Here is a 10,000-nt window from a genome sequence, read left to right as displayed (position 1 = left end):
CTTTTTTTTCTAAGAAACTTTTAGAAATTCAAGAAAGAAATGAAATTGAAAAAAAAAAAAATGTATGTCGAAAGAAATTTGCAAACGGCACGAACTAGACAAAAACAAAAAAGATCCACCAAAAATGATCTTTTTCCTTATATTTTATCTAAAAAAGAGAAGAATTTGTACAACATCAACAAGGAGAAAAATAGCTTCGGATTTCCTCAAAAATTTCTTATAAACATTCTTTTCAATTATAAACGATGGAATCGTCCATTTCGATATATAAAAAACGATCGATTTGAAAATGTCGTAAGAAATGAAATTTCAGAATTTTTTTTTCATACATGTCAAAGTGATGGAAAAAAAAGAATTTCTTTTTCGTATCCAAAAAATTTATCGACTTTTCAAAAAATGCTGGAAACAAAAATGGATTCCTTCACAAGAGAAAAAATTTCCTATAAAGAATTGTCGAATTTTTGGAGCTATACTAATGAAGAAAAAAGAAAGAAACTAACTAATGAATTTCTAAATAGGGCAAAAGTTCTAGATAAGGAATTTTATCCTATGGATATATTTGAAAACCGAATTAGATTGTGTAATGATGAAACAAAAATAAAATACTTAATTAAAATATATGATCCTTTGCTGAACGGACCCTTTCGTGGACGAATCCAAAATTCTTTTTTACCCTCAATCAAAAATGAAAAAACTTACAAAAAAAATGACATTTTGATAAATAAGATTCATAGTATACTTCTTTCTAATAAGAATAGTAATAATAATAGTATTTATTCAGAATTTGAACAGAAAATTCATATATTTGATAGAAAATTATTAGTAACTGAATTCTCTTTTTTTTTTTTTCTAATTAATCAATTTTCTAAAAAATCAGTATCAAGCTTGAATTTTAAAATAGTTTATTATTTATTTCCAGAACATGAACAAGAAAAATTGGATTCCGAAGAAAATAAAAAAATCCAATTTTTCTTTGATGCAATTAGAACTGATCTGAACAATAAAACACTAGTAAATATAAATAGAAAAAAATGTATTGGAATAAACGAAATCAGTAAAAAAGTTCCCCTATGGTCATACAAATTTATCGACGAATTAAAACAACTGGGGGGGAAAAATGAAGCAGAAAATTTTCAGATTCGTTCTAGAAAAGCCAAACGTGTAGTGGTTTTTACTAAAAATTTACAGAAACAGAATAAGGGTACCCATAATGATACTGGAAATACTGAGAATACTAAAAAAAACGAATTGGCTTTACTACGTTATTCACAACAACCGGATTTTCGGCGAGACATAATCAAAGGATCCATACGTGCTCAAAGGCGTAAAACAGTTACTTGGAAATTTTTTCAAAGAACTGTGCATTCCCCCCTTTTTTTGGACAAATTTGAGAAACGCTTGTTCTTTTTTTTTGATAGTTTCGAGTCAATGAAAATCTTTTTTCTGTTCCAAAATTGGATTCGAAAAAAGACAAAATTTCCAATTTTGGATTATACAGAGGAAAAGGCAAAAGAAAGTGAGAAAAAAGAGGAGGACGACAAAAAAAAAATAAACGAAAATGCGGAAAAAAAACGTATAGAAATAGCAGAAGCCTGGGATAACTTTATATTTGCTCAAGGAATAAGAGGTTTTTTATTAATAACCCAATCGATTCTTCGAAAATATATTAAATTACCCTCATTGATAATAACTAAAAATATCGTTCGTATACTACTTTTTCAATTTCCCGAATGGTCAGAAGATTATAGGGATTGGAAGAGAGAAATGTATATTAAATGTACCTATAATGGCGTTCAATTATCTGAAACAGAATTTCCCCAAAAATGGCTAACAGACGGTATTCAGATAAAGATCTTATTTCCTTTTCGTCTGAAACCTTGGCACAGATCTAAGTTACGATCCAATGAAAAGGAAAAAGATAGAATGAAAAAAAAAGTGAAAAAAAAGAACTTCTGTTTTTTAACAATTTGGGGAAGGGAAGTTGAATTGCCCTTTTCTGATTCTCAAAAAAATCGATTTTCTTTTTGTGATCCTATTTTTAAAGAACTCAAAAAAAAAAAAGAAAAAATTGAAAAATTATTTTTTTCGAGTTCTAAAAGTTTTAAATGAAAGAACAAAATGGTTTCTAAATATCTCAAAAGATATTGCAAAATGGATCAGCAAAAGTATTCTATTTCTAAAAAAAAAAATAAAACAACTCTTCATTTTTAATTTTACAAATTTTCATTCTTTATTTTTATTATTTGTTAGACTCAAAAAAATAAATGAATTGAATGAAAACAAAAAAGATTCAACAATTTGTAAGAATAATCCAATTATTTTCGAATCAACCATTCCAATTCAATCTATAAATTGGGGAAATTGTTCATTGATAAAAAAAAAAATAAAAGACCTGAATGCTAAAACAAAAACTATTCTAAAACAAATAGAAAAAATGACAAAAGAAAAAAGGAAAGGGGGACTTCTAATTTCAGAGATAAATATTCATTCGAACAAAACAACTTATGATACTAAAAGATTAGAATTAGAAAAAAATATTTTGCAGATATTACAAATAAGAAATGTTCGATTAACTCGTAAATCACATTTTTTTTTTAAATTTTTCCTGAAAAGGATATACATAGATATCCTTCTATATATCATTAGTATTCCTAGGATCAATATACAACTTTTTCTGGAATCAAAAAAAAAAATGATAAATAGATCCATTTACAATAATGAAGTAAATACAGAAATAACTGATAAAACAAATCAAAGTATAATTCACTTTATTTCGATTATACACAATACTAGTAATACGAATTCACAGAATTCTTGTAACGTCTCCTTTTTGTCACAAGCATATGTATTTTTTAAATTATCACAAAACCAAGTAATCAACATTAACATAGATAAGTATAAGTTAAGATATGTTTTTCAATATCATGGAAGATTTTTTTTTCTTAAGAATGAAATAAAGGATTCTTTTTTTGGAGTACAAGGAATATTTCATTCCAAATTAAAACATAAGAACCCTCCCAATTCTGTAATGAATCAATGGACAAATTGGTTAAAGGGTCATTATCAATATGACTTATCTAAAAGCATATGGTCTAGATTAGTACCACAAAAATGGAGAAATAGAATCAATGAACATCGTGTGGCTCAAAATAAAGATTTAACCAACTGTGATTCTTATGAAAAAACCCGATTAATTCTTTACAAAGAAGAACAAATAGACGCATTAAAAAAAAAAAAAATGAAAAAACAATATAGATATGATCTTTTATCCTATAACTCTATTAATTATACGGAAAATAAAGACTCATATATTTATGGATATAGATCATCATTCCACGCAAATAAAAAGCAAGCGATTTCTTCTAATTACAACACGCATAAAAAAAAATTATTTGATATAATGAGTAATATCTCTATGAAGAATTATACAGCGGAAGATGCTATTATAGATATGGAAAAAAATCTGGATAGAAAGTATTTTGATTGGATGGGAATAAATGTAGAAATACTAAATCGTTCCATATCGAGTACGAAATTTTTTTTCGTTTCAGAATTTTTGATATTTTCTAATGCATATAAATATCAAAATAACCCGCGGATCATACCAATCAAATCACTTTTTTTCCATTTTAATATAAATATAAATCAAAATGTTAGTGAAAATCAAAATAACATTACTGAAAAGAAAAGAATAATAGATATTTTTAGACCATCGAAAAAAAAGAAATCTCCGGAATTCGAGTTAGAGACTCAAAATCGAGCAAAAACAGAATGCGCGGGTCGAGTAAATCTTGAATCATCTCCCTCAAACCAAAAAAAAGATATTGAAAAAAAATTTGCGGAATTGGACAGTAAAAAGGATGGTAAGGGTATAAAGAAAAAGAAAGACAAGAACAAGATGAAGGCTAAACTAAATTTCTTAACAAGAATTTTTTTACTTTTCATTTGGACTGGAAGAATTTCTTAGGTAAAAGAATATTAAATAATGTCAAAGTATACTGTCTCCTGATTAGATTGAAAAATTTAAGAGAAATTGCTATAACCTCTATTCAAAGGGAAGAACTAGATCTAAAAATTATGCTGATTCAAAATCATAAGGATTTCACTTTTCCAGGCTTGAAGAAAAATGAAAATACAAAATTTATGAAAAACGAATTTTTTATTATCAAACCAGTTCGCCTGTCTAGAAAAAACAATAAACAATTTTTTATGTATCAAACCATGGGTATCTCATTAATTCGTAAGAGTAAGTACAAAATGAATCAAAAATACTCCGAAAAAAGTAATGTTGATAAGAAAAATTTGAAAAATACATTACACGGACAAGAGATCCAAAAATAACAGAAAAAAAAAAAAAAAAAAATTATAATTTGCTTGTTCCTGAAAATATTTTATCCGCTAGACGTCGTAGAGAGTTGAGAATTGTAATTTGTTTAAATCCTAAGAATATAAATAGTATGCATAGAAACACAATATTTTACAATGAAAATAAAGGTAATAATTTTTTGACTCAAAAACGAAAAGATCTTGACAGAGATAAAAAAAAACTAATGAATTTCCAAATTTTTCTTTGGCCAAATTATAGATTAGAAGAATTAGCTTGTATAAATCGCTATTGGTTTAATACCCATAATGGAAGTCGTTTCAATATAGTAAGGCTACATATGTATCCGCGATTGAAAATTCGTTAATCGAAATTTGTCTTCTATTTACCATAATATATATCTGGTATATGAAGACAAATTGTTATATACATAACATAAATGGGAACACACATTGTGGCATTGATACTAATCTAATGATGTATCCATTAGATCGAAAAAAGAATCAACAAAATTGTCTTTTATTTTTCAAGCATACAATTTGTTATTTGGTGAATCCATAAATATGGTATCTTTTCTATCTATTTAGATTGGATTGATTAATAAGAAAGAATGAATTCAATCAGGAATTCCTAAGGAAATTCAGATTTATATACAAAAATGAGTATCATTACTATTACTGATCAATAAAAATATTTATCAAAAGCGAGGGGAAGAGGAAAGCTTTCATTTCATTTTTTTATGGTAAAAAATTCATTTATACCTGTTATTTCAGAAGAAAAAAAAGAAGAAAACCCGGGATCAGTTGAATTTCAAATATTCCATTTTACCAATAAGATACGAAGACTTACTTCGCATTTTGAATTGCACCGAAAAGACTATTTATCTCAAAGGGGTTTACGTAAAATTCTGGGAAAACGGCAACGATTACTGTCTTATTTGTCAAAAAAAAGTAGAATACGTTATAAAAAATTAATAAATCAGTTTGATATTCGGGAGTCACAAATTCGTTAATTTGAAGAGTCATTTTCAATTATTCGATTTATTAGATCTTGAATTTTGATGAATTTTTTTTTTTTTTTAAAGCGATTCATTCTTCTATGAATCGAGGAAAAAAATCTATGAATATCCCAGCTACAAGAAAGGACCTCATGATAGTAAATATGGGACCTCACCACCCATCAATGCATGGTGTTCTTCGACTTATTGTTACTCTGGATGGTGAGGATGTTATTGATTGTGAACCAATATTGGGTTATTTACACAGAGGGATGGAAAAAATTGCAGAAAACCGAACAATTATACAATATCTCCCTTATGTAACACGTTGGGATTATTTAGCTACTATGTTCACAGAAGCAATAACTGTAAACGGACCAGAACAGTTGGGAAATATTCAAGTACCTAAAAGAGCTAGCTATATCCGAGTAATTATGTTAGAGTTGAGTCGTATAGCTTCTCATCTACTGTGGCTGGGACCTTTTATGGCAGATATTGGTGCACAAACCCCTTTCTTCTATATTTTCCGAGAAAGAGAATTAATATATGATCTATTCGAAGCTGCGACAGGTATGAGAATGATGCATAATTTTTTTCGTATCGGAGGGGTAGCGGCTGATTTACCTCATGGTTGGATAGATAAATGTTTTGAATTCTGCGATTATTTTTTAACAAAGGTTGTTGAATATCAAAGACTTATTATGCGAAATCCTATTTTTTTAGAACGGGTTGAGGGAGTAGGCGTTGTTGATGGAGAGGAAGTAATAAATTGGGGTTTATCAGGACCAATGCTTCGGGCTTCCGGAATACAATGGGATCTACGTAAAGTTGATAATTATGAGTGTTATGAGGAATTTGATTGGGAAGTTCAATGGCAAAAAGAAGGAGATTCGTTAGCTCGTTATTTAGTTCGAATTGGTGAAATGACGGAATCTATAAAAATTATTCAACAGGCTTTGGAAGGAATTCCCGGCGGACCATATGAAAATTTAGAAATTCGCTGCTTAGATAAAGAAACAGAGCCAGAATGGAATGATTTTGAATATCGATTTATTAGTAAAAAAGCGTCTCCGACTTTTGAATTGCCGAAACAAGAACTTTATGTAAGAGTTGAGGCTCCTAAGGGAGAATTAGGAATTTTTCTAATAGGTGATCAAAATGGTTTTCCTTGGAGATGGAAAATTCGTCCACCGGGTTTTATCAATTTGCAAATTCTTCCTCAATTAGTTAAAACAATGAAATTGGCCGATATTATGACAATACTAGGTAGCATAGATATCATTATGGGAGAGGTTGATCGTTGAAATGATAATTGATACAACAGAAATACAAGATATCCATTTTTTTTTCAGATTGGAATCTTTTAAAGAGGTATATGGAATTCTATGGGTATTTGCCCCTATTTTTATTCTTGTATTAGGAATCACAATAAGTGTACTAGCAATTGTATGGTTAGAAAGAGAAATATCCGCAGGGATACAACAGCGTATTGGACCTGAATATGCTGGTCCTTTTGGAGTTCTTCAAGCTCTAGCAGACGGAACAAAACTACTTTTCAAGGAGAATCTTATTCCATCTAGAGGAGATATTAATTTATTCAGTATCGGACCATTCATATCAGTCATATCAATTATAATAAGCTATTCAGTAATTCCTTTTAATTATAACTTTGTTTTATCTGACCTCAATATCGGTGTTTTTTTATGGATTGCTATTTCAAGTATTGCTCCCATTGGACTTCTTATGTCAGGATATGGGTCAAATAATAAATATTCCTTTTTGGGTGGTCTACGAGCTGCTGCTCAATCGATTAGTTATGAAATACCATTAACTCTATGTGTGTTATCAATATCTCTACGTGCGATTCGTTGAGACAGAAGCTTTTCGATACTATTGCTATACTCCCCCCTTTCTTTATAGTGCTTTCTAGTAAAGAAGGATAATAAATTGAATATATATCCTTATCATTATTCTTTTTCGAAATTCGGATTGAAGAATTTAATCAGATAGTTATATGAGTGAAATAAAACAGCTTCTATTGAATAGAATTTATTAATTCTATATATATACTATATTACTTATAGTTATATATTACTTATAGTTAATAGATAGTATGAGGAGTTAAAATTGCAGTCAAAATATTGAGTCTCATTTTCCATGTATAAGAATTAAGTGAAAAAAAAAATTCTATTCTATTTCTTCAGTAGAAGAGGTCATTTACCCCCAAGGTTGGTTGATTAGTCATCCTGTCTTGAAGCGGGCACAAAAGAAAAACCAACCTTTTTTTTGAGTTTTCACTATCATTTGTATGAATTATCATACATGTATTAACATAACTAAAGGGGTTTAATAAAAAAATGAATGGATGGGTAGAAACACCAAAATACACAAAGGATTAGTAACGCAAATTTTTTTAAATATCCAAAAGAGCATTTATACATAATAGAAAAAGAATACTAATTGGGGCTTTAAGTTGGTAGAAAAAATCAGGCAGTACTCCCTACAATTCCGATCCAGAGTATGCTCCCATCCACTGATTAAATAAATGACTATCAGGAACGAAATAATCCTTTACTTTTGTTTTCATTAATTCACTTTTTTTTTTGAGTCCCTTTTTAGTTGCACAAAAAAAGGCTAGGAGCGAAAGAAAAAGTGATACCCTTTTTCTTTTTTTTTCTTACATCTATATTCTAGGAAGATGGAATTCATGTCATAATTCAGAAAACGAATGTATAATTCTTTTTTGTAATCGAAAATGATGGAGAAGTTATTGAGAATTCTATAAAGAGTATTTTATTGAAGAATTCAGTTATTACTCAACAAATTCCAATTTTTTTTTAAAGGGATAAGATCAATTCAGAAGTACTTTTTGTATCTTTTATTTATTCAAATAAAATTTGAAATGTATTTTTCTTTATTATTAATTTTTTCATTAAATAAAACAAAACAGACAGAATTCAATTGGTCTAATTCAGAACCGTCCGATAAAATCGAATCTTATCCATTTTATAAATATATCAAGAGATAAATAATCGGTCTGGTCCTTAGATTTATTGAAGGCTTAAAAGGAGCCGTATGAGGTGAAAAATCTCATGTACGGTTCTGTAATAGAGATGGGAACAGTAATGTTATCACCGACTAGGATTATCTAACAGCTTAAGTACAGTTGATATAGTTGAAGCGCAATCCAAATATGGTTTTTGGGGATGGAATTTGTGGCGTCAACCTATGGGTTTCATCGTTTTTCTAATTTCTTCTTTAGCAGAATGTGAAAGATTACCTTTTGATTTACCAGAAGCGGAAGAAGAATTAATAGCGGGTTATCAAACCGAATATTCGGGTATCAAATTTGGCTTATTTTACATTGCTTCCTATTTAAACCTATTAATTTCTTCCTTGTTTGTAACAGTTCTTTACTTTGGTGGTCCGAATATCTCTATTCCGTACATATTTGTTTCTGAATTTTTTGAAATAAATAAAGCATATGGAGTTTTTGTAACAACAATTGGTATCTTTATTACACTAGCTAAAACTTATTTGTTCTTATTCGTTTCTATCACAACAAGATGGACTTTACCTAGGCTAAGAATAGATCAATTATTAAATTTTGGATGGAAGTTTCTTTTACCCATTTCTCTCGGTAATCTATTATTAACAACTTCGTCTCAATTGTTTTCACTATAAAAAACGGACCTTCTATATTCATAACTTGTCTCAAACAAGAGAAAGAAAAAAAACAAAAATAATCAGAGATATTCACGATATGTTCCTTATGATAACTGGATTTATGAATTATGGTCAACAAACAGTCCGAGCTGCAAGGTACATTGGTCAAAGTTTCACGATTACCTTATCTCACGCAAATCGTTTACCTGTAACTATTCAATATCCTTATGAAAAAATAATCACATCGGAACGTTTCCGTGGTCGAATACATTTCGAATTTGATAAATGCATTGCTTGTGAAGTATGTGTTCGTGTATGTCCCATAGATCTACCCGTTGTTGATTGGAAACTGGAAACTGATATTCGAAAGAAACGATTGCTTAATTACAGTATTGATTTCGGAATCTGTATATTTTGTGGTAACTGTATTGAGTATTGTCCAACAAATTGTTTATCAATGACTGAAGAATATGAACTTTCGACTTATGATCGTCACGAATTGAATTATAATCAAATTGCTTTGGGCCGTTTACCAGTGTCAGTAATTGATGATTATACAATTCGAACAATTCAAATAAAATTAAGTTAATTATAATATAATTATAAAATCTTTTTCTAAAAATAAAGATTATATAAATCAAATCATATTCGATATATTTCTATATATAAATATATGTATTTGAATAATATATATGAATAATATAAATTTGGATAATAAGAAAAATGTTATTAAAAAAAAAGAATAAATCTTAGAGGTAGATATTTTTATATTAGATATTCTATTAGTAGAAATATTCGATACATATATTATATATATACTTTAGTTTTCGTATAGTTTCAAACTACTCTTTCATAGAAAGAATGGAATGACATTGATCTATAATGTACTATAGCAATTCAACTTATTATCTTAGGATTTGATTGAATTCAATGCGGAGAGAAATTTAGTATTTAGTATATAATTTTTTATCATATGATCATAAATCTCTCTCAACAACAGATAACGGTGTAAG

At 28.6% G+C, this 10,000-nt stretch overlaps 1 protein-coding gene across 1 annotated transcript; it reads left to right on the top strand.

Moving 5' to 3' along the window:
- The first annotated feature begins 4,700 nt into the window (after positions 1–4,700).
- On the top strand, positions 4,701–9,709 carry LOC113870702. Its single transcript, XM_027507107.1, has 4 exons — positions 4,701–6,587; positions 6,646–7,179; positions 8,464–8,961; positions 9,047–9,709. The coding sequence occupies exons 1-4, from the start codon at positions 5,423–5,425 to the stop codon at positions 9,574–9,576; spliced, it is 2,727 nt and encodes a 908-aa protein (XP_027362908.1). The 5' UTR covers positions 4,701–5,422; the 3' UTR covers positions 9,577–9,709.
- Positions 9,710–10,000: the final 291 nt, after the last annotated feature.

This window comes from Abrus precatorius, unplaced genomic scaffold, assembly GCF_003935025.1.
Source record: "Abrus precatorius isolate BTA unplaced genomic scaffold, Abrus_2018 Scaffold68, whole genome shotgun sequence".
Classification (NCBI taxonomy): domain Eukaryota; kingdom Viridiplantae; phylum Streptophyta; class Magnoliopsida; order Fabales; family Fabaceae; genus Abrus; species Abrus precatorius.
The sequence above is the reverse complement of the archived record's forward strand: the minus strand, read 5'-3'. Positions and strand labels throughout refer to the sequence as shown.

Excerpts from the sequence above, each read along its gene's own strand:
- LOC113870702 (XM_027507107.1), top strand. The coding sequence starts at position 5,423 with ATGAATCGAGGAAAAAAATCTATGAATATCCCAGCTACAAGAAAGGAC. Across the intron at positions 7,180-8,463 it reads TGTGTTATCAATATCTCTAC|GATTATCTAACAGCTTAAGT; the intron begins GTGCGATTCGTT and ends ATCACCGACTAG. Across the intron at positions 8,962-9,046 it reads TCTTTTACCCATTTCTCTCG|AAAGAAAAAAAACAAAAATA; the intron begins GTAATCTATTAT and ends CTCAAACAAGAG.